The sequence below is a fragment of the Hemiscyllium ocellatum genome, chromosome 34 (genome assembly GCF_020745735.1).
Source record: "Hemiscyllium ocellatum isolate sHemOce1 chromosome 34, sHemOce1.pat.X.cur, whole genome shotgun sequence".
Classification (NCBI taxonomy): domain Eukaryota; kingdom Metazoa; phylum Chordata; class Chondrichthyes; order Orectolobiformes; family Hemiscylliidae; genus Hemiscyllium; species Hemiscyllium ocellatum.
In genome coordinates, this window is record NC_083434.1 from 26,219,983 (window position 1) to 26,245,774 (window position 25,792).

The 25,792-nt window shown below is 40.3% G+C and overlaps 1 protein-coding gene across 3 annotated transcripts in view; it reads right to left on the reverse strand.

The window, feature by feature from the left end:
* The window catches only part of cep72 (centrosomal protein 72), a 155,064-nt gene that overhangs the window by 20,607 nt on the left and 108,665 nt on the right, over positions 1 to 25,792 (reverse strand). For all 3 annotated transcript variants that reach the window (XM_060849960.1, XM_060849959.1, XM_060849961.1), the window contains 4 exons: positions 14,433 to 14,636; positions 6,367 to 6,671; positions 4,059 to 4,212; positions 2,613 to 2,818 (listed from right to left, as the gene is read on the reverse strand). In XM_060849960.1, the coding sequence (XP_060705943.1) occupies positions 2,613 to 2,818; positions 4,059 to 4,212; positions 6,367 to 6,671; positions 14,433 to 14,636 (869 nt within the window). The remainder of the gene's footprint in view (positions 1 to 2,612; positions 2,819 to 4,058; positions 4,213 to 6,366; positions 6,672 to 14,432; positions 14,637 to 25,792) is intronic.

The window sequence follows — 25,792 nt, forward strand, 5'->3', positions numbered from 1 at the left end:
AATCATATTTCGACTAAGGTTAATCCTATTTTTTGTTTGTTGTCTTGATGCGTACTCTTTACACTCTTACAAGTTTTAAAAAAAATCTCATTCAGAGATCTCAACATTCCAAGAAATGTATTGTTACACTTCTTCTGCCAATAATACCCCCAATGTTTTTCTACATGTGCCCAGGCATCCTTTTACTTGTTCCAGCTTCCTAAAGATAGCATCAGCTGCTCCAAGGAACACAGTGCTATCATTGTGCCATGATGTTGTTGGTAAGACTGCAACACTTGTTTACAATTATATAACACCTTTAGCATTCTAAACTATCACAAAATGCCTTATAGGATTTTAATCAGATAGAAAGTGGCAAAGAAGGAGATAGTAGAAGGTGACTTAAAAACTTTATTAAATAGGTTTTACAAAAACGGAGGTAGGAGAGTAAAATAGATTTGAAGATAGATTTCCAGATCGTATGATCCGGTCAGTTGAAACCACCAACCACCAGTGGTGGGACAAAGGGATTGGGAGATATATCAAGATTAGAGTGGTGCTGGAAAAGCACAGCAGGTCAGCAGCATCCAAGCAGCAGGAAAATCGACATTTCAGGCAAAAGCCTTTCATCAGGAATGATGAAGCACATTCCTGCTGTGCTTTTCCAGCAACACTCTAATCTTGACTCTAACCTGCAGTACCCACTTCTGCCTATTGGGAGATATATGACAGGCCAGAACTGGAGGAATACAGAGCTCCTGGGTGGGTTGTCAGGCTACAGAAGGTGAGTGAGTTATGGAGTACTAAGACTGTGGAAAACATAAACACATGTATGAGAACTTTAAATACCGATGTGTGGATGGACAGCATAATAGGAGTCAGAGGGTTCGAGGGTGACAAGGGACCAGGACTTAGTCTCAGATTTTCACTTCTAGAGCAGATACACAGGAACAGGATACTTCATGGCCCCTCAAATCTGACCTGTGAAAATGTGGCCCAGAAAGGTAGATCTTGCTCTGGAATGTGGTGGGGTATCCTGGAACATAGACTGGGTGAATGTGATGAGGTTGGAACACAGAAGAGCAATCAGGACAGCGATGGAAAGTAATGGTGGACGGGGGGGAGCAGTGTTGGTTAGTTCAGTTGGTGACGACTGGTTTGCAATGCCGAGTGTTGGTTCAATTGCTGCACTGGTTGAGGCTAACATGAAGGTCTCATCTTCTTGACCTTCACTTGAGGTTTAGTGACCTTCATGTTAAACCATCACCAGTTGCCTCCTTCTGAGGCAACAGCAGCCCGATGGTACTCTGGGACTGTGGTGAGTTTTACTTTATCTGCTAGTTATAATAAACTCACTCCTTGTTAACTCAAGAAAGCCTAGTTAAATTGGCTCCTTTTAAAATATAAACTCATTTAGGTCTGGCAGAAAGATATCGACAAGTGATCTGCTTTTAAATAAACATTATTGCAACAAAATGAGGTGGTGGGTGAATAAAGAAGGGGAGCCAGTTTATCATTCCCCACCTGGGAATTTAACAATTTGAGGTATCCTGGCTGGAACTGCTAACACACTGGAGAACCTTGTATAGGGTCTGTGCATAATGTTTGTGATACAGAGAATAAAAGGTTGCAAGTTCAGTTCAAGATCAACTGGCTCCCAGGTTGTGAACAGTCTGGTTTATGCTGAGGCAATAGTTTGGGGTAGGTACAGAATCACTGATGAGGCAAAGTTTTTGTGAAGGCTAAAGATGATGGCTTTGGTTTTCCCAATGCTTAATTCACAACGAATTTCCTTTTATCAGCCACAAATTCAGAAGTCTTTTTGGACCTCACTAGAGATAAATCTTGGAACTGCTGGCAATTCTGCTACAGAGATAATTGCTTGCAACACAAAAAGGTTAATACTGACACCAACTGGACATTCTTGTGCAACTTTCTTTTAGATTGGGTTTCTCTGAATCAAGCTCTAAATTATTCAATTGTTAGTATCATCAATATCTTTGATGCAGCTACATTTGCGAAGCACTGAAGGGATTATACACAAAGTTCAAATTCCCCTGAATATGAAAACGTAAGGGTTCATTCAACTGGCATGCTTAAGACGATTAATGAAATTAATGCAATTGATTGAGATAAACTATTTCCTTTTGTGGAGGATTCCAGAGCAAAAGGTGTTTACCATTAAAATCAGAGCTAGGCTGCTGAGGAGGTCTGACATGAAGTATCGCTTCACACAATGAATAGTGGACATTTGAAACATTCTTACCCCCCCAAAAAAATTGTTGAAATTAAGTAAAAACTGAGATTAATGACTTTTATTAGGCAAGGATATGAACAGTTACAAACCAAGTATGGGCAGATAGATTTAAGTGACAAATCAGCCATGTACTAATAAATTGGAAGAACAAGCTCAACAGGCTGTAGAGCTTCTGCCTGATTTCGTGATGCCCTGCAAAATGTGCCAACTCAATGCAAATCAAATTCAATAGTTAGAAAAAAGTGTGGTCTAAAACCTGAAACATTAATCTCAATTTCTAACAATTACATTGCTGAAGGTCCTGTTGAAACAATTCCTCTTTATGCAATCTGTCTTTCACAGGTGTAGGTTGAATTAACGATTGAACTCTTCCTACCATGTCTCTTTGAGCTTGAGTGAGTTGCACAGATAGCTTTTGGAATTCTTCAGTATACTGTTGTTTCTGCTGACAAAGGCAGTTTTCCAAAGTCTCATTCTTCGCTCTTAAATCGTTTATTCCTTCCTGAAGCTTCTTGGTTTCTTCTGGCTGGTTTTCGAGTGCCACTTGCTCGTGAATGCCACACATCATTTTTCTTGCTTGTTCTATTTAAACAATATAATGAATGTCAACAGCAAAACATACTATGTTAGCACTCTGTTTTCATACAGCAGGGAGCATAAAGTGAATGTACAATTTACGCTGCTTATTCCATATAACAGTAAAGAGTTTTGAACAAACAAGACAATTAAAAACCTCCATGTAAAATGTCTTGCTGGAAATGAGAAGCACTTGTGTTCGAAGTAGTATGACTCTAAAGAGATGATCCTATTGGAAGAGGGAAATCAGATTGTTGATTTAGATTGTGAGTGCAATATTAAATAACTCTTAAGATATTTTGAGGCATAGAGGAGGTAAGAAAGAAGTGAGAAATTATTAGGGAAAAAGAAGAGGAGAAGGCGTTCCAAATGCTCTGATGATGCTACTTAATAGAGTATCAGAACAGTTTCACAATGAATCTTATAGATTGACATTTCATTCCATCCTGATGTCTGACTCAAACAAGTCTGATACTGCATAATATTGTGCAAACAACTGCTTCTTAACTGCAGATCTAGTAACTGACATGAAAACTATGACGACAAAGCCACTTCATAATTAATTAGTGATCAATCTCACTGGGTGGGTTTCCTAAGGCAATGCAAAGCCTAAAACAGAAACTCATCAAAGAGCTGAAAGCCAATAAAATACTTTGTTTATTCTTTTTAACCCGTTACATCGACAAGGAAGAGTTTTCATTTATCCTCACTGTGAAAAATGAGAAAGACATCGGTTTCATTCCTGGACTATATTCAATACTCCTAAAGATTCTGTTCCAAAAGACATCAATGGTAAGTTGGATTTGCATTGATATAGAGCTATTCATGATTTCTGCACATGCCAGTGTGCTTAACAGATAGTGAAGAATCTTTGAAACATTGTGATTGAGTTATGGAATAAATATTAACCAAAACACTGGGAAGACCTCCCCTGATCTTCTTCAAAATTGTACCATTGGATCTTTTCCATTCTACTGGGGGCAGATATCTAACCTGAATGATGGCACATCTGATAGTAAAGCATTCCCTTAAGTACTGTACTCAAACACCTGGCTATGCTCAAATATCTGGAGTGAAACTGGAGCCCAAAATACTCTAAGAGTTGAGTTGAGTATGCTGATCAGTGAAGTACAACTGACACTGAAGGCAATTGGGGGAAATAGGCTAGCAAACGTCTTATTATTTAACACACGTTCATCCTATGAAATATCTGTACACTTATGAAAGAAAACCACAAAATACTCACTCAGAAATGTTTCATTACAATGAAGAGACTTAGATCCATTCCAATATTTGTCAACAAGATCTAGAAACTTATCCATGAGATCTGTATTAAAAAAATTTTCAGCAGCCCCTCCACATTCTGTAGATACTAAGTCAGTGGACACTGATTGAACTGTCTGTAAAATGGAAATCATACACCAAACAATAGTGAAAAATTCAGTTTTAACTGTTTTCTCACAACCTCACAAAATAATACATCAGCTGATGTCAAATACATTGCAGCATTTGCTTAATCTACCAACTGGCAAAATAAAGTTCAATTCCTTGCAATAATAGTCTGCTTTTATTAAAGGAAGAAAATCATCTTCAAAACATTTACTGAAAACTTTAAGTCAATCCATTGCCAGTTATCACTGCCACACTGTGGAAAAACGGTATTGTCCTCAAAGGACAGATTTACTATGCTTACATATTTCTCCCTCATTAAGGAAGAGTTTTCACATAGAACAAACTTGAGCAAGATGGACATGCTAGGGTTGGCAACGGACAGCACTGTGTTGGATGGAGACCAGTGTCTGAGGCCACTGTAGTGGGTTACCATGTTTAGTGCATCCTGTCTACTCGTAGCATATGATTTTGTCCATTCAAATGATCAGGTTTCCCAAGGTAGGCTGCTCTGGAAGGTTAATCACATGGAATCTAGAGAGAGCTGGCAAATTGGATACACAATCGGTTTGATGGTCAGACACAGTGGGTAATAGTGGAAGGATGCTCGTCAGACTGGAGGGCTGTGACTGGTGTAGTGTCTCAGGGGACGGTGCTAGGTTCATTGCTGTTGGTTATGCTTATCAATGATTTGGATGAGAATGTACAAGACATGATTAGTAAGCCTGCAGATCACACTAAAATAGGCAGTATCATGGACAGTGAGGAAGGTTATCAGAAATTGCAGCAGAACCTTGTTCAGCTGGGCAAGTGGGCAGAGAAATGGCAAATGGAATTGAATATAGATAAGTGTGGGGTGTTGTATTTTGGAAAGGTAAATCAAGATAGGAGTTTCATGGTGAATGGTAGGGCCCTAAGGAGTATAATGGACCAGAGGATCTTGGAGTTCAGGTGCAGTGTTCTCTGAAAGTAGAGTCACAGGCAAACAGGGCAGTGAAGACAATTTTTGGCACACTAGCCTTCACCAGTCAAGGCATTGAGTATTGAAGTTGGGAAGTTATGTTACCATTGTACAGGACATTGGTGAGGCCACACTAGAAGTGCTGTGTTCAGTTTTGGTCACTGTGCCTATAGGAAGGATGTTATTAAACTGGAAAGAGTGCAGAAGGAATTTATAAGAATGTTGCCAGGTCTCAAGGGACTGAGTTAGAGAGAGAGAGAGAGAGAGATTGGACTTTTAAGAGCATGGGGGATCTTATAGAAGTGTATAAGATCATGAGAGTCCTGGATAGAGAGAATGCACTCAGTCTTTTTCCCCGGGTTGGGAATCAATGACTAAAGGGCACCAGTTTAAGGTAAGATGGAAAAGAATAAAAGGGAACCACAGGGGAAACTCTTTACACAGAGGGTGATATGATTATGGAATAAGCTGCCAGTTGAAACGGATGCATTAACAACATTTAAAAGGTATTTGGACAAATACATGATGATAGGAAAGCATTTGAAGGATATGGGCCAAGTGCAGGGAAATGGGGTGAGTGTGGATGGACATTTTGGTCAGCATGGATCAGTTTGGGCCGATTGGCCTGTCTCTGTGCTGCAGTACTCTATGACTTTATAACTTTAAATGCAGGATTTACACTTTGACATAGGTAGGATACCAACAAGAGAGTGGATAATAGTTTTAAAGCATGCACTTGAACGATATGCCTCAGGCTGAAAGCTTTAAAATAACAATTAATTTCTGAATTAGCTTTTCCCTGCAGTAGAAGATTACTGATATAACTTGGAAATAACTAGAATCTGTGTCTTTTTATAAGAGGGCAAAATGCTGCAAAAACGTGATTGGAAAGTTTTAAGCCAGTAACCTGGACAAGATTCAATCAGGAGCATCTGATGAGTTCAGCACCCTGATTCTACGAATCAATAATATTTAGATCAGAAATAAAAAATGCTGGAAGACACTCAGGAACTGACGCAGCATCTGGAGAGGGAGAGAAACAGGGTTAACTGGTCAGTCTACAGCTGTGCCTGATCTACTGACAGTTTTCTAGCATTTTTGGTTTTTTTCCCCTTAGGCTCTGTTTATCCACAGCTTTGCTTAAATTCACAAGACCACTTGTCCTCTCTTTCTCTCATCTCTTGTGTTGAGTGCAGCAACTCACCTCACAGTCCTTGGTGCCAGTAGCATTTCCCTTTCTGTCGTCACTACCAGGTTTCTGAGGTGTGGGATGCCTTCTTGTATGTGGCTGCCCTGTTTGATTGGAATGAGAGGCTGGCACACTCAAGGCTGCTGAGGATTGTCCACCCAGTAGTTTTAGCATCTCTGCAGGATGATCACGTACCAACCTGAAGAACTGGTCTCCAGTTTTTTCCTTTTCTCCATTCACGTCATTGGATGGAAAGGAACCGGCGAAAGTGCAAGATGCCGTCGAATTGGCTAGGTGACGGCCTGGTGTCTGCGAGGTGCCTGCAGAGAATACCATACATTACAAAGAACTTCCGATTCAATAATACCCTAGGATAGTACAAAGCCCAGCTCAACTGCCCACGAAATGAAGTCATTATTGAACTGTAGTCAAAAACAACACCACTAATTCTCATGAATCAAGGCCTTATGACTATAGCAAGATAAATGAAGAGATTTTATGATGCTGTTGAAGGACAAATGTTGACCAGGGCAGCAAACAGAACTCCCCTACTTGTCATTAACAGTGCGCTAAATTGCCCATAGTGTTAGATGAAGGGAAAAATGTAGGGAATGGGTCTGGGTGGGTTGCGCTTCGGCAGGTTGATGTGGACTTGTTGGGCCAAAGGGCCTGTTTCTACACTGTAAGTGATCTAATCTAATCTAAACGTAAGACAGTGCTCTGATTATTGAACAGGTTGAGAGGCCATCAAAATCCAGCAGAGGGCACTCTTGTACAGCAGCCTTTTCAGTAAGCAATGCCTCAATATTGGTAATATTTCATTCTAATTATTAATGAAACAGGAATCTCAGGGAACCTTTGAGACTTCCCTCTGTCCTCCAACTGAAGTCTGCAAAAGCCAACCAGTTACCTTTGCACAGAAAATACAATGGGAAGACACAGAACAGAGTTTGATTCTGAATTTCTGTAAAAAGAAGCAAACTGTTTTTGCTTTGCAAGTGTATGTTCAAGCTGACTTTGGGGATTAAAAGTATCAATTGACTGCAGCCCTTTTAAGGTCCAATATGTTAAACTCTGATAAGGAATACAGCATTTTTGCTAAATAGTAATGGACTTGTGGCAATGCCCCTACCTCTGGGATAGAAAATCGAGGTCCAACCTGTTTTGGAGGTTTGTCATAATGTGTATGAACAGATTGATTAAAATAAAATTTGATTGTAAATTATTTCTAATTTGCCAGTTGTCAAGTTATAAAGCCCATTTGTGTTGTTTTTAATTTGGTTCAATTTGATTTTATGCTTTTGCCATAAAAGTATAGCATTTTATTTATCAATATCTCAGAATTGTCCAAGAGTTTTCATATTGCAGTTTATAAATTCTCACACAAATGCAAAATGGTATGGGTTCTCAGAATTGAACATGAAAACAGAAAATGTTGAAAATAATCAACATGTCAGCCAGCATCGCGAGGAAGCGAAAGAAAAAATAACATTTCAGGCTTCAACTTCCATCCTAGGGACTTAACAGGTTCTAAGCAAACACAGAGGCAAGGACAGGCATGAAAGGTGGTGGGGAGGAAAACCAAAATGGCTGGGGGTGGTCTATGACAGTGCAGAAGACAGGAAAGGCTTAATGACAAAATGAATAATGGTGCACGGCAAAAAGAGACCCAGCACCATCCTCCAATTTGTCAATTAATCTCTAATGTCTTCAACTTTCTCTAATTCTCCCTCTCTCACTAACTTTGTATTCTTTTAAAACTTGTTATATCTCCAACTTTTCCAAGTTCTAGAAAAACGATCATTTATCTAAAGTATTAACTCTCGTGAGTATTTCTCGAACTTTGTGACTCTCTTGCAGACATGGTGTGATGTACCATTTGAACTTTATGGAGGTCTCCCTCTCAAAAAAGCTCTATTGCCTAACAATACACAAGTCACACAGATAATCTAAGTTATGCATCTTGCTGTGACGTTGAAGGCATGTACTGTACCTTTGAGAGTGAATGCTACTCTGAACTGAGAGCTTACAAGCACCTGTGGTATGACGAGATGGCAGTCTCAGAGTATACTGAAATGGATACCTGAGTTGGTTGCTTTTTTGACAACAATAAAAAATTAACCAGTTTAAATTATTCCCACGATACTAAAACTCAATAGAGTTTGAATTTATTGTTTTGCCAAAATTGAATCAATGAGAGGATCCAATGTTGGGGATATACAAATGCAGACATTTGAAAAATTGGAGAGAGAGCAACTGCCATCGAGAGAGACCCAAGAAATTAGGAAACTCTCTCTATTAAAGGTAACTTTTCATATGGAACATATTTGCAGTAAAAAGAAAGACGTCCACCCAGGGAGATCTTCAGCTGGATGACTCCCCTGACTCTCTTTCCAGCCGTTCCCCCTCTTTTCCATTACTCTTACTGACTCTTCCTTCCAGTTACCAACCGGATTCATTCCTCCCATTGACTAATCAGGTCAAAACCTCTACCTGTGTTCACTTATCACTCCCTCACTACCCAAAATCCACCTCCATTTCCCCACCTTTATCTGCAACTCTTCTTTCACCCACCCTCAGTCCTGAAGAAGGGTCATACCTGAAGCATTGACTTTCCACCTCCTGATGCTGCCGAGCTTACAGTGTTCTTCCCGTCTCCTGCTGGTCTATTTTGGATTCCAGCATCTGCCATTTATTTTGTCTTTAAATATATAAGTCAATGACAATAAAGTCTGACTTAACATCCCAGACAAAACCCCGACATTAAATTCACCTGTCCCATCTCAGACAAAACCTCAACCTTAAATTCACCTGTACCATCTCAGGCCTCGTGCTCCCACAAGGAGGTTGAACAATTCATCAACTTCACAAACACATTCCAAACCGAACTTAAATTCACCTGTACCATTTCAGACACCTCCCTCCCTTCCTGGACCTCTCCATCTTTGTGCTCCCACGAGGAGGTTGAACAGTTCATTCACTGGGTAATCCAAGATGGAGGATGGGAAAAATTCTGGCTGTAAGAGCCGCTCCTTTTTTTGAAGTATTTTAGGTGCTGGAGGTGATTTCCTCGAATTCCAGGAGCAGCAATTATCGTTTTATATGCTGTCGCATTGTTTTGGAACTTTGGGAAAAAAGTCAAAGCAACAGCAGTTTTAAAAGGGAGAAGAACAGACAAAGGAAGCACATGGTGAGGACAGTGCAAGAGAGAGAGAGACAGACAGACAGACAGACAACCTACACAGTTACTGCCTTTGCTGTTTTTGAATTCACATGTCGCTGGACATCGGAGTGCATCTGGGAAAATTAACAAACAGTGAATTTCACAACTAATCTTGGAGGAACCGGTTTGGGTGAAGTTCACAACACAGAATCAGATAAGTTAGTTGTTGTTTTAAGTCTGTCCAAGAGAAAGGCTGTATTAGTGAGTACAGTGGGTTCTTTCTTGCTTATATGTTTTTGGAGATTAGTCTCTTGATTAAACATAAAATATAAGCCATAGCTCTTAATTTAACCTGGTGCAGTGTTTTGCAGAGGAATAAGACGGTGTTATTTTCTGGGTCTGTAGATTGTGAAGGAGCAAGAATAGCCTTTGCAGTGATATGTACTTCTTATCAGATGTGGGAGTTTAAAGAGAGTTTAAGGGTTACTGCGGATTATATCTGCCATAAATGCTGTTGGATGTGAATGTTATCAGATCAAGTGGATCAGTTGGAGAGACAGATAGAAGCGATGAGGAATTTGCAACAGCAACAGTATGTGATGGATGGCAGTTATAGGAAGGGGGGAAAAGTCTCAGATACAGTCACATAGATGGATTAACTCCAGGAAGGGTAAGAGAGGGCAGGAGTCTTTTGTGACTATCCCCATTTCAAACAAGTATGCTGTTTTGGAAAATGTAGGGGGTGATGGATTCTCAGGGGAGCGTAGCACAAACAGACAAGTTTTTGGTATTAAGACTGGCTCTAATGCAACGAAGGGTATGTCAGCTTCCAAGAGATCAATTGTGTTAGGGGATTCTGTAGTCCGAGGTATAGATAGACGTTTCTGTGGCCAGCAGAGAAAATGCAGAATGGTGTGTTGTTTCCCTGGTGCCAAGATCAAGGATGTCTCAGAGAGGGTGCAGAATTTTCTCACGGGGGAGAGGGGCCAGCAAGAGGTCACTATCCACATTGAAACCAATGATATAGGAAGGGAAAAGGTTGAGATTCTGAAGGGAGATTGCAGCGAGTTGGGCAGAGATTTAAAAAGGAGGTCTTCAAGGGTAGTAATATCTGGATTACTCCCAGTGCTACGAGCTAGTGAGGGCAGGAATAGGAGGATAGAGCAGATGAATTCATGGCTGAGGAGCTGGTATATGGGAGAAGGTTTCACATTTCTGGATCATTGTAATTTCTTTTGGGGTAGAAGTGACCTGTACAAGAAGGGGGGATTGCACCTAAATTGGAAGGGTATTAATATATTGGCAGGGAAATTTGCCAGAACTGCTCGGGAGGATTTAAACTAGTAAGGTGGGAGGGTGGGACCCAGGGAGATAATGAGGAAAGAGATCAATCTGAGACTGATACAGTTGAGAACAGAAGTGAGCCAAACAGTCAGGGCAAGGTAGGACTAATAAATTAAACTGCATTTATTTCAATGCAAGAGGCCTAACAGGGAAGGCAGATGAACTCAGGGCATGGTTAGAAACATGGGACTGGGATATCATAGCAATTACAGAAACATGGCTCAGGGATGGGCAGGACTGGCAGCTTAATGGTCCAGGATACAAATGTTACAGGAAGGATAGAAAGGGAGGCAAGAGAGGAGGGGGAGTGGCGTTTTTGATAAAGGGATAGCATTACAGCTGTGCTGAGGGAGGATATTCCCGGAAATACATCCAGGCAAGTTATATGGGTGGAACTGAGAAATAAGAAAGGGATTGTATAATAGAAACCCCCCCAGTAGTCAGAGGGGGATTGAGAAACAAACTTGTAAGGAGATCTCAGCTATCTGTAAGAATAATAGAGCGGTTATGGTAGGAGATTTTAACTTTCCAAACATCGATTGGGACTGCCATAGTGTTAAAAGGTTTAGATGGAGAGGAATTTCTTAAATGCGTACAAGACAATTTTCTGATTCAGTATGTGGATGTACCTATTAGAGAAGGAGCAAAATTTGACCTACTGTTGGGAAATAAGGCAGGGCAGGTGACTGAGGTGTCAGTGGGGGAGCACTTTGGGGCCAGCGACCATAATTCTATTCGTTTTAAAACTGATGGAAAAGGATAGACCAGATCTAAAAGTTGAAGTTCTAAATTGGAGAAAGGCCAATTTTGATGGTATTAAGCAAGAACTTTTGAAAGCTGATTGAAGGCAGATGTTAGCAGGTAAAGGGATGGCTGGAAAATGGGAAGCGTTAAGAAATGAGAAAAGAATCCAGAGAAAGTATATTCCTGTCAGGGTGAAAAGGAAGGCTGGTAACAATAGGGAATGCTGGATGACTACAGAAATTGAGGGTTTGGTTAGGAAAAAGAAGGAAGCATATGTCAGGTATAGACAGGAAAAATGGAGTGAATCCTTAGAAGAGTATAAAAGCAGTAGGAGTATACTTACGAGGGAAATCAGGAGGGCAAAAAGGGGACATGAGATAGCTTTGGCACATAGAATTAAGGAGAATCCAAAGGGCTTTTACAAATATATTAAGGAAAAAAGGGTAACTAGGGAGAGAAGAGGACCCCTCAAAGATCAGCAAGGCAGCCATCGTGTGGAGCCACAGAAAATGGGGGAGATACTAAATGAATATTTTGCATCAGTATTTACTGTGGAAAGGGATATGGAAGATATAGACTGTAGGGAAATAGATGGTGACATCTCGCAAAATGTCCAGATTACAGAGGAGGAAGTGCTGGATGTCTTGAAATAATTAAAAGGTGGATAAATCCCCAGGACCTGATCAGGTGTACCCGAGAACTCTGTGGGCAGCTAGAGAAGTGATTGCTGGGCCTCTTGCTGAGATATTTATGTCATCGATAGTCACAGGTGACGTGCCGGATGACTGGAGGTTGGCAAACGTGGCGCCACTGTTTAAGAAGGTCGGTAAAGACAAGCCAGGGAACTATAGACTGCTGAGCCTGACCTCAGTGGTGGGCAAGTTGTTGGAGGGAATCCTGAGGGACAGGATGTACATGTATTTGGAAAGGCAAGGACTGATTATGGATAGTCAACATGGCTTTGTGTGTGGGAAATCATGTCTCACAAACTTGATTGAGTTTTTTTAAGAAGTAACAAAGATGATTGATGAGGGCAGAGCGGCAGATGTGATCTATATGGACTTCAGTAAGACATTCGACAAGGTTCCCCATGGGAGACTGATTAGCAAGGTTGGATCTCATGGAATACAGGGAGAACTAGAGATTGCAGTCTTTAAAGAAGGAGGCCATCTATGTGTTCTGTGGTGGAACTGGTCCTCTCGAGAGCAGATGCTACGGAGGCAGAGGTCTTGGAAATAAGGGATAGCATTTTTACAGGAGGCAGGGTGGGAGGAGATGTAGTCCAGTTAGCTAGTTCAGATAGTCAACATAGTTTTGTCAAGGGCAGGTCATGTCTCACAAACCTCATTGAGTTTTTTTGAGAAGGTGACCAAGCATATAGATGAGGGTAGGGCAGTTGATGTGGTATACATGGACTTCAGTAAAGCCTTTGGTAAGGTTCCACATGGTAGGCTATTGGAAAAAATGCAGAGGCATGGAATTGAGGTGATTTAGCAGTCTGGATTAGAAACTGGCTTTCCAAAAGAAGGCAGCGAGTGCTGGTTGATGAAAAATATTCAGCCCGGAGTCCGGTACTGGTGGTGTGCCACAAGGATCTGTTTTGGGACCACTGCTGTTTGTCATTTTTATAAATGACTTACGACGCAGGCATAGATGGATGAATTAGTAAATTTGCAGACGATACTAAAGTCAGTGGAGTAGTGAACAGTTTGGAAGAATGTTACAGGTGGCAGGGGGACTTGGATAAACTGCAGAATTGGGCTGAGAGGTAGCAAATGGAGTCCAATACAGATAAATGTGAGGTGATGCACTTTGGGAAGAATAATAGGAAGGCAGAGTACTGGGCCAATGGAAAGATTCTTGGCAGTGTGGATGTGCAGAGGGATCTTGGAGTCCATGTACATAGATGCCTCAAAGTTGCCACCCAGGTTGATAGTGCTGTTAGGAAGTCATACGGTGTGTTAGGTTTCATTTGTAGAGGGATTGAGTTCTGGCGCCGCAATATTATGCTGCAACTGTACAAAATGCTAGTGCGGCCACATTTGAAATATTGTGTATAGTTCTGGTCACCATATTTCAGGAAGGATGTGGAAGCTTTGGAAAAGGTGCAGAGTAGATTTACCAGGATGTTGCCTGGACTGGAGGGAAGGTCTTATGAGCAAAGGCTGAAAGACCTGGATCTGTTCTCATTGGAAAGGCGGCTAAGAGGGGATTTGATAGAGACATACAAGATGACCAGAGGATTAGATCGGGTAGATAGTCTTCTTCTCAGACGATGGCGTCAGCTTGTATGAGAGGGCATAACTACAAATTGAGGGGCGATAGATTTAAGACAGATGTCAGAGGCAGGTTCTTTACGCAGAGAGTGGTAAGGACGTGGAATTCCCTACCTGACAATGTAGTCAACTCAGCCACATTAGGGAGATTTAAACAATCCTTAGATAAGCACATGGATGATATGGGATAGTGTAGGTGGACGAGCTGAGAATAGTTCATAGGTCGGCGCAACATCGAGGGCCGAAGGGCCTGTTCTGCGCTGTATTGTTCTATGTTCTAAACGGACCCCACCACTCTCAATCCCCTAGGCTCCCAGCCTCATTCCTGATGAAGGGCATTTTCCCGAAACGTCGATTTTCCTGCTTCTCGGATGCTGCCTGACCTGCTGTGCTTTTCCAGCACCACTCTCTCAACTCTAATCTCCAGCATCTGCAGTTCTCACTTTCAACGAATGCGCTTAGGGACAATATGAGGACTAGGTGAAAGATTCTGTCTGCCTTTTCCTGCTTGTGTCATATTGTATAGAGTTTGCACTATCAGAACAGTACAGTACCTGGATGTGGGGTGAAGTGTGTACGGGAGGTGATCCTATGATAGGCCTCAGCTTCATCTTGAAACTTCAAGTTGGGATCCATTGCTGGGGACTCCTGGGTTTTATCTTCTGCAAAGGTTACTCGGCCACATCTTGTGGTGGTCTCTGTACCAATGGGTAGGGCATGACATCGTGGAGAGGAAGCATGGGATAATGCTGAATGTTCTGCATAAACAAGTTTAAAAGGACAATCCTCAGTTAAAGTATATGGGATAAAATTAATTGACTACTATAAAGACGTGAGTAGACCATCACAATGACACACAGGTTAGGAGCAGCAATTGACCATGTGGTCCCTTGGGCCTGCTCTGCCATGTAACATCATGGCTGATCTCTTTGCATTTTAAATTCCACATTTCCATTCAACCCTGATTCCTCTGCCTAAAATGAGTCTTACTACCTCTGTCTTACAAATTTATGGCCCTCCTCCACCACTTTCTGAAGGAGAGTTCTAGTCACTCAACCCTCAGAGAAAAGAATTCTCATTTTCATCTTAAAAGAGATTCCTTCAATCCCTAATTTTGATTCATCCATAAGAGAATCATCTTTTCCATGTCCACATAGTTAAGACCAGTCAGGATCTTGTACAATTCAATCATGTCATCTCTCACTCTATTAAACTTCAACAGAAACAAACCCAGATTGTCCAATCCAACCTTATATGACAACCACATTATTCTAGGTATCTATCCTCTGAATCACCTTTGATGCATTCATATTCTTCCTTCAATAAGGAGTCAAAAATGTACAATGCCCTGTACAAGCAAAGCATAACACCCTTATTTTATGTTCAATTCCTCTCATAATAAAATTTAACATCCCATTAGCTTTTCTGGCCATGCGCTGTACCTCATACTAAGTTTTTGTGACTTGTGTACTAGAATACTTAAATCCCTCTGCACCTTATAAATCTGCAGTCATTCTCTGTTTAAGTCATATTCTACTTTTTTATTTTTCCGGTCAAAGAGAATAACTTCACATTTTTTCACATAACACTCTGCCTGCCAGATTGTCTTTCTTTGCCATGTTACTTCCCACCTATCTTGGTGTCATCTGGAAAGTTAGCTGTCATTCCTGCTCTTTTGGGTCAGAGGGGAATTCCACTACTCTGGAAATGGGGTGGAATGGGTAGTCCATTACACTGGTATGAAATACTGCTTCACTCCTAAGCGGACAAATTCTATACAGTATTTAGGATGCCTTGAGAATAGCTTTTATTAGTCATTGCCAACAACAAACCAAACTGCAATAATATAATACATAAAGCCTTAGTGCATGACATTTTATTCTCAACTTCAACAGCAAATAATATATTTTTAAAAACATGCTTCCATTGCTAGTTCTCCAAATAATAGTATCATTTCTAGAATAGGAAACTTAGCATTTGAGTTCCACTAGAGGGCGCTTGAACATAATTTCGATCCTAATACAGCAGCACCTCAACATACGAATGACCCCGTTCACGAACAAGTCAGTTTACAAAAAGGATTGTACGTAAAATTTTGCCTCAACGTACATACGAAATTCAAGGTACGAACGAAGGTATGAACGCAAAAGCTCTCAGGCCCCGCGCGATCTCATTCAGTTCGTCATTGGCGCGTGCGCTGTGAACAGCGTTCGTTGCTACGTCCAAGCATTCTTACGCTGTCCGAACAATGGGAAAAATTGATTCAGTTCGCGAACTGGGTCCCAGAACAGATTAAGTTCGTAAGTCGAGGCGCTACTGTATTTGTGTGTCGCTCCTGCTGGTAAATGCAGTCAAACAACATTATTGCTGAAATGGGATTAAGGGTAGAATTCACTACACAACTTTTGAGCAAGTCTTGACACTCAACCAATTTTAAAATGTTCAACCAATTTAGTCACCACGTCCAAAACTGAAGGAAAAATTTGAAGTCACACTTAGGAATCTGAAACATATTTTCCTTTTGAATGTTAGCATCCTTTAAATTAAAGGAGGGTGACAGAAATATTATATAAAACGTAACATTAAGTCTCTCTTTTAAGTGCCCATTACATCATGAACCATATTTGACCATTCTGATGCTTTACTACAGTAGTGCAGCAAAAATATCTCATGGGAATATTTTCAGTGAAATTTCAAAATGATTGTGATGTTAAAATAATTCATTCATTAGCATGGATTTAGGCAAAGCACAGATCAATTGTACGAATTGGGAATAATTGCTAATTAAGGCCCTTGGGCCTGCTTTACCACTCAAATAGACCATAGGTGATCTTTTATTCACTTCAACCCCTTTCACTCACCTTTGCTTCATAGTTTACAATCTGACTGAAAGCAACATTTTCACAGCTGTTTGGAGAAAGAGTTCCAGATTTCCACTCCAGCATGAAGAAAATGTTCTTTTCCTAATAGCTGACTCTAATTTCTGATGCCTCCTCATCTGGATTGCATTCAGAGGAAATTGTTCTTCAGTGTCAATCTTGTCAAATCATTTTAAATACCTTGGCCAAGTCATCCACAATTTTATATACTTAAGGGAGTATGAGTCAAGTTTATATAACTTGTTTTCCTATTTCAACCCTCTAAGCTTGCCTTCACTCTGGTGAACCAGCACTGCTCCCTAAATAAGGTCCTAATGGCCAGATGAAAAGTCAAAACATGAATTTGCTATCTCTCCGTGGATGCAGTCTGACCTGCTATGATCTCCAGATTTGTTGTCAGAGAGTGATAGAGTCATCTCCAGTGCAGATTCTAGCATCTGCAGTAATTTATTCCTAACCGCTAGAAACTCTGTTTTTCTCTCCACAGCTGCTTCCAGACCAGCGGAGTATTTCTGCCACTTTGATTTTATTTCAGATTGCCAACATCCACAGCGCTTTACTTTTATCATTATATCTTCCCTATGTTGTGGATCCTCCCTACTGAATGTAGGAGTGCACTCCCAAACTGAAAGCACCATTACAATAGATCTCAAGATTAAAATTAGGCTAGAACATTAGTTCAGAAACTGATATTCCACTTTGATATCTAAAGTGCATACTGTTGAGCTCATATAATCCTTATTATGTTAAAGTATGGTGATCATGTTTTGGGTGGAGGGACGTGAATAGTGAGATGTTCAGGGGCTGGGGATGGAAAGCACCGTCTACCCAGGGTTTAATTTTGTGCCTCTTTTATAAAGTGGTGGGGTAGGAGAAACTGGACTGTAGTCCTGAGGGCAGAGAAGGTTAAGAGAAGATTTATTATATGTTTCATTTTGATATGAAACCAGCATTAAATCAATTCTAGATTTAGCATATGTGAAGTAATATGTGGGTAAACTGCACAATGCACTAACAATTGTTGGATTTTGCTTTAAAGAGAGGAGCACAGCATTAATTTACAATCCGAGTTTGCACTTTGCTATTAAAGTCTGATGTGTGATTTAGAGATTTTCTTACATGCTTTGCGTGCTTCTCAGTTAGGTCAACAAGTGCTTTGGCTGAGTTTGTGTCTGTTAACAATGGGAGACTCCTGCACACCCCCTCAGCCTCCACCCCACCACCTCCTGAATTGCAGACACATCAGAGAAGAACTGGGAGGACTGGTTGAGGGAGACAGACCAGACTGTGGGTGGCCTTGAACAGGGCAGTATTGAAGGTGAAAGAAACAAGAGAAGGTGAGTAGAAAACATGACGGAATGTGGAGGTGTTGGGTGGAGAATGAGTGCATACAAAAATGCAACATTTTTCAAAGAGCACAAGCATCCAGATTGACAAGCAATACTTCAGAACACGGCATGATCGCAGTCTTGTGGAGGCAGAAACCCATTTAACCTTCTATACATTAAGTTCTCCTCAGGAAATCAATTTCTTCATATTTGCATTTTAATCAATTTCACAAAGACAAAACTTACTACAAGCTAATAAACTGTCAATCAAACAAAGCTACAAACTTCTTTTGTGTAAACAACCCCAACAAATTCAAATCAATTAGAGGTTTGGAGTTTAGTTAATCCTGGTCATTTGTCCAGCTTTTTATTTGCTGATATGGTTGCAAATGACCTCCTTTTGAATGCTTGTCTGAGCTCCAAGACTATTATGTCTGTTCCCTTAAAGCTAGATATCCCATGGAACTCTCACATTATCCTGTGATCCCAAAAGTAGAAAATATCACATCAGGAGACCAAAGTTTACACATAAAACTGCTTGTTTATATTTACATGTACATTAATTAATACACAAGGCCTAACTGATGCAGAAAGATTCAAAAACAGCTGAGTTAATAAAGCAGTAACATTGGAATTAACAATAAAGAAAACTGATTGCCTTCATAGAAGGATTAATCAGACAAATTTGATGCAATAGAAGAAATTATTACAATTGACTAAAACCAATCTCTTTAATTGCAGATGAAGAAAGGAGCAAGGGTTAGCGAAGTAAATCCACAGATTAGGAAATTAGGTAAACTTCCATTGGTAGATTGGGCAATTCTGCAAAACTTTCTTCAATGCTGACAGAAAGTATTTTAAATTCTCCAAAATGCTAGAGGCAAATGAACTATCTACTACAGGAAATTACATCCTATTAACATAATCAAACAGATTAAAGTAGAACAGAATACAGCAGTTGCTAATGTATTGTATGGGTCAGTTTCAAAGTCACTGATCTGCAATCTCCAGATATGGTCAATGTTTCAAAACTTAACATTTAATGATGGGGTGATTCATATCCTGTATGTTAAAAATAAACTTTAATGACGTTACCATTTTACATAACTTTTAATGTTTGAAGATTTGGAGTGCAGCTTTCCAATAGCCATTGAGAGTCATATAGCACAGAAACAGACACTATGGTCCATGCTGACCACGTGTCCTAAATTAATCTACTGCCATTTGCCTGTGCTTGGCCCATATCCCTCTAAACCCTTCCTATTCATTTACCTGTCCATATGCCTTTTAAATGCCTCCACCATTTCCACTGGCAGCTCATTCCATACGTGCACTACCCTCAGTGTGAAAACATTGCCCTTTTGGTCCCTTTTAAATCTTACCCTGCTCCCCTTAACCTATGCTGACTAGTTTTGGACTCCTCTACCCTAGGGAAGAGACCTTGACTATTCACCTTATCTATGCCCCTCATAATTTCAAGGTTATCCCTCAGCCTCGAACACTCCAAGGAAAGAAGTCCCAACCTATCCAGCCTCTCCTCATAACTCAAACCCTCTAGAGCTGGCAACATTCTTGTAAATTTTTTCTGTACTCTTTCTAGTTTAACAACATTCCTGTAACAGGACAACCAGAATTGTACGCAGTATTCTAAAACTGGCCTCACCAATGGTTCCTACAGCCACCAACATGACTTCCCAGTCCCTATGCTCAAAGCTCTGACCAATGAAAGCAAGCATGCCAAACGTCGTCTTTGCTATCCTATCAGTACACCACCGTTAAGGAACTATGAATCTGCACCCCTCGGTCTTTGTTCAACAACACTCTCCAGATCTATCTCATTAATTATGTAAGTCCTGTCCTGGTTTGTCTCACCAAAATTCAACAGCTCGCATTTATATAAATTAAACTCCATCTGCCACTTTTTGGACTGTTAGCCTGTCTGATCAAGAACTCATTATACTCTTAGATTACTTTCTTCACAGTCCACTCTACCACCAATTTTGGTGTCATCTGCAACCTTAGCAGCCATACCTTCTATACTCTCACACAAATCGTCGATATAAACTTTGAATAATAGTGGACCCATCCAGTCTACCAGCATTTCATCCATGGCTGTCAACGATACAAATATCTCCAGAAGGCCTGTAATGTTTTATTTTGTTCAAGACATAAGGGTGTGCTGGCCATGCCAGCATTTATGGCCCAATCTTAATTGTGGTGATTAGCCACCTTTTGGAAATGCTGCAGTAAGTGTAGTGTAAGTTCACCTACTGATAAACAGCTGCAGATTCTGATCCAGCCTTTATACCGCCAATGCTAATTGACAAATCAGGTTCACATTAATATATTTAATTTATAAAGGTGCAAACTGCATTTGATAATACTATAAACATTTGTAGTTTAAATCTTCATACTGGATTCTTACACAAATTAATCAACATGACCTGGTTCCATGGTAAACTCAGTTCCAAGCAACATATTGTACTTTGTTGAAGTCAGCAGATTCACTTCTAGCTATTTCAACCTAAAGCACATGGACTGCAACAGTTCATGAAGGCATCTCACCACCACCTTCTCAAGGGCAACTAGGAGTAGGCAATAAATGTTAGCTAGCCCACATCCCACAAGTAAATTAAAAAATTCCCAAGTGTACGCAATATAATTGCCAATGTTTAATGAGTAACATAGGTTAAAAAGCAACTCTGCGCCTTTCTTTAAAAAAAACCTTTGCAGTGGCTAACACGAGAGGTAGTTATTCACTATCTCCAGTATTACAAGTTGATGTTGCATGCAAACCAAACTGCCGAAGATCTTTTCCTGAAAGACATTAGGAATAGATTTTTATCATCTGGCAATTATCACAATTAATTTTCCTGAAGTTAGTTTACAAGATACCAGACTGAACTAATTCAACTTCACAAATTGTCATTGTAGGATATGAACACAATTACTAGCTCAGCACCCTAACCCTGAGTTTCCAATTCTATCTTATGACATTAATACCTTCAACTTCATTGGCAATTCCATCACTCCACATGGAGATCCTGCTGATATTTGTATATTACTCTTGGATCAGTCAACTCACCACAGGCAACATATCAGACCTGAAATATAACAAAGAAGTGCAGATACTGGAGATCTAAAACAAAAATACAAACTGTTAGCAAAACCCAGCAGATCTGGTAGCAACTCGGGAGAGAGAAACAGTGCTAACATTTCAAATCCAATGACTCTTCTTCAGAACTGTCCCATTGCTGCCAGATCAGCTAAGGCTCGCCAGCAATCTGTTTTTGTTTGGGTCAGATCTGAAACTCTTGCGGTTGTGGATTGCATGGGATCAGATCTTAGTGGTCTCATTTTTGGGGTAAATTGGTGTTGAAAATGGTTGAAGAATAACATGGAGATCCTGCTGATATTTGTATATTACTCTTGGAAATTGATGTAGAAAATACTACTCAGTTCAACTATGGCTGCTGGATCCACATTCTCACCACTTCAGGTACGGGTTTCTTTGGAATCACAGAGTTGTTTCAGTGTAGGAGACTGCCTTTGGGTCATCATGTCTTTACTGGCTTTCTGAGCATTTCCATTTTTTTTACATAAATGCAAAGGACATGGGTTTCTCTGGCTAGCCCAGCATATATTGCCCAACACTAATTACCCTTTAGAAGGTGGGCATAAGCTGTCTTCTTGAACAATGACAACCATTTTGTATAGGTACAAGGTTCGGGAGAGAAAGCTAGAACTTGGACCAGCAACACTGAAGGAAAGTGATAGGCTTCCAAGTCAGGATGATGAGTAGCTTATCAATGAACATGCAGGTGGTGGTGTTCACATCATCTGATACTCAAGATCTTCTAAATGGTAGAGGTCATGCGTTTGCTGTCTCATGACCTCTAGTGAATTTCTGCAGTGAATCTTGGAGGTGGTGGCAATCTCCTGCCCTTCTCCACATCCCTGCCCATTGGTTCTATTTAAATAATGATCTAAATGCCCTCTTGAATGCCTCATTCGAACATGTCTCCATCAAACAGGCAGCACATTCCAGACCTGGCTACTCAATCCATGAAAACATTACATTTCTATATTTTGCAGAACAGTTTAAAATTATGCTCTATAGGATAACTATCTTGCAGCTACAGCTTACAGTTATGCACTTCCCCGTAAAAGGAAACTCCTGGTGGTCATCATAAATTTTGCAGATATGTCTGCACAGAGAAAATCCATGGGAAAATGTTTTAACATCCAATTTGACTCTAACTGGAGTCAAAACAAAGGTGGATACACCAGGAACACAGGACGGCAAGTAGCCTTGGCACTAGCAAGTTCTAATGATCATGTTACATTATTTCTTGAAGAAATAGGAACTCATTGTTATTAGAATGTACATTTGGGGTGCCATATTTAATTCTGAGTCACTAGAGATATGTGCCCAGCAACAAAGCATCTATTCACTAGCTGCAGGGAGAAGTAAAAGAGATTAGCTCAACCACGTTCTAGCTCTTTGAATCTAACTTGGAAAGCAGAAGACATAACTTGATGGAAGGGCATTTGTAAGTAAAATCTCAAACAGATTAAACTAATTTATTGTTGAATTACATTAAAAATCAACTTGATATAGTGCCAATGAAGGAGAAAATCTAAGCAAAGTGCTCAAAAACAAAATAGCTACCGCAACAAAATGACAGTTTCACCTCACCCAGTTGATTGATCGGTGTTGTCACATGTAACAAGATATAGTGAAAAGTGTTAAGTGCGTGATATAGGCAGATCATACCATACCAAATGTATCAGATAAGAGAACTGAGTGCAGAATGTAGTGTTAGAGCTGCACAGAAGGTGCAGAGTGAAAGGTCTGTTCAAAAGTCTGATAAGTGGGGAAGAAGCTATTCTTGGATCTATTCATATGTGTATTCAAACTTTAATATTTTCTGCCCAATGGAAGAGAGTATAACCAAGGTGGGAGTGGTTTATGATTATGTTGGTTGCTTTCCTGAGGCAGTAGGAAGTATAAATGGAGTCAATAGCTGGAAGACCGGTTTGCGTAATGGCCTGGGCTATGTTCATGACTTTCTGTAGTTTCTTGCTGTCTTGGGTTGACATACACACTATTATACATCCAGATAAGATGTTTTCAATGCTGCTTCTATAAAAAATTGTGAAGAGTCTTTATGGACATGTCAAGTTTCTTTCACCTCCTGAGGTAGTAGGGATGTTGTTATGCTTTCTTTACCCTCACATTGATGTGAGTGGACCAGGACAGATTGTAGGTGATCATCACTGTAATGACACGGCTCCTTTAACAAAGTTATGTTGTCCATGGTTTTTTTCAAAAGTGTTTTACAAGACACAGATTCCAAAATGTCTGGCTTGATCTACTTGAAGCAGCTTTTAAATTTAAAAAAATACACTTGTATAATGAAAGGGGAGTGGCCAGTTCTCCCAGCTCAGCTATCTTTTGGTTTGGTTTAGGTTGGGTTTTGGCACCCTGGCTATTCAGAGCAAGTAGTCAGGTTTGTTTGAGGCTGTTGGTTAAAGAAACAGCTACATTGAAGGCGGTGTTCCATGCTGAATCTCTCTGCCATCTCCCTCTCTCTCCAGTCAGACCCTGTGTTTGATTTTACCTTTTTTTTGCCAAGGGGTGTTTATAGGGATTGTTGCAGGTATTTAGAACCGTATGGTTAAATTGGGATATTCTGTTCGGCTTTTGGATATGATAAGTTATTCTGTATTCTGTTCTCTTCTGTATGAGTTTCATTCAGTAATCTTGCATATAAATTCTGTTTTGTTTGAAACAAAATGGTTGGGCCAGCTGCACCTCTCATGGAATATACACTCTACACCTGCTTAAAACTACTAGAAAAGTTAGGGTTCAGGCTACTTTCTTGAAATGTTTTGAGGGGGTCAGGCCTGGTCCATAACAATCACCCCCAGGAACTAGACTCTTTTGACCATCTCCACCTAATCATCAATGATGCAGATAGGGGCGTGTCCTGCATTCTGCTTCCTGAATGGAATAATCAGCTTCATCATTTTGCTGACGTTGATAGAGAGATCTTTACAACATGTTGTAAAGCACTCAGTCTCTTTCCCATATTCTGTCCCATCATTATTTGATACCAGACTTACAATCGTGCTGTCGTTATAAACTTGTAAATGGAGTTGGGGTGGAATTTGACCACACAGTGGTGAGTGTATAAGGTGCACAGCATGGGCTGAGTACACAAGCCTTGTGGCACTCCAGTGTTGAGGATTATGGAGGAGGAGATGTTGATGCTTATTCCTACTGATTGTGGTTTATGAGTCAGGAAATCAAGGATCCACTTGCCAAAACCTAGGTCTCAGAGTTTAGAGATGAGCCTGTTTGAAATTATGGTGTTGAAGACGGAACTGTCGTCAATAAATAGGTATCGTTGCTATCCAGATGTTCCAGGAATGAGTGTAAGGGCAGGAAAATGGCATCTGCTGTGGACATGTTGGGTCTGTAGGCAAACTGCAAAGGATCAAGGGAAGTTGGTAGATTGGAGTTGATGTGGGCCATGACTAACCTCTCCAAGCACTTCATAATTGTTTTCATTGAGGCACACTGCACGATTTTTCTTTAGCACGAGGATGATGGTGGTCTTCTTGAAGCAGGTAGGGATTTCAGATCATAGTAAGAAATAGTAAGTAGATTGTAGTAAGATGTCAGAAGAAGTTTAAAAGAAGCACAAACCAACAATCAATAACTCTCTAAAAGGCACAAGTGAAGAGGAAATTATCAGCTACTTGCTTTTGTGGACAGGAGAGAAAGGATTACATTTAACAGCTGGGAGCTGAATGAAGCCAACAGCAGAAACTCAGAAAACTTTTGAAAGTTGCAGCATACATCCCCAACTAATATCTAATAGTTGAATCCACAGATATGAATTTCAAGACCTGAGGTGGGATTCAGGTGAGTCTGTTAACAATTTCATAACAAGATTCAAAGATTAAGTGAGCAAATACAAATTCAAGCACAGTTGAAAAGCTGCCAGATCAAATGTTTTAGAGTTCTACACACTTAAGTTCAAACATAAATCTGGAAAGGACAAGTTCAGAATATCAAAGGCCAGAGCACAAAAGACATAAGTAGGCAAAACAAACTACTACTCAAAAGGCTGGTTTTCAGTTAAGTCAAGAGAAAGGAGGCAGGGTTGAAGCAATAACAAAAAAAAATGCACACCACTGAGAGAAAGATGTGCAAGATCTGTGGAAACTCACAAGACACGACCTCCAAGTGGTCAGAAGGAAATAAGAAACAAATCACTGATGGACACGTAGATGCAGACACTTCAACAAGCATGCAAACCCTTATCTGAAGTTGCTGGAATGACAAATTGCATGTGTACAGGATCCAATTATGATAAACTGGAATGAACAAACGTTACTTACGAAGTTGAGACTCGAAGTTCATGCATTACTGAGATCAAAAACAAAAAAAAACAAATAAGGGGAAACTGAGTCTGTATTTGAGCTGCACCCAAGCTGGAAAAAACAGAAAGATAATCAAAAACATCAGCAGTAGTACCAGCGAATAGTGGAACTTTAACAAGGTCATCAGAAAGTGATCACGACATGAGCAACATTAAGCAAGACTCTGACAACAAAAGAGTAATATGTACAATATCACCTGCACCTTGTGCCAACTCACCAGGAGGGCTATACTAGTTACTTTCCAGCCCTCTG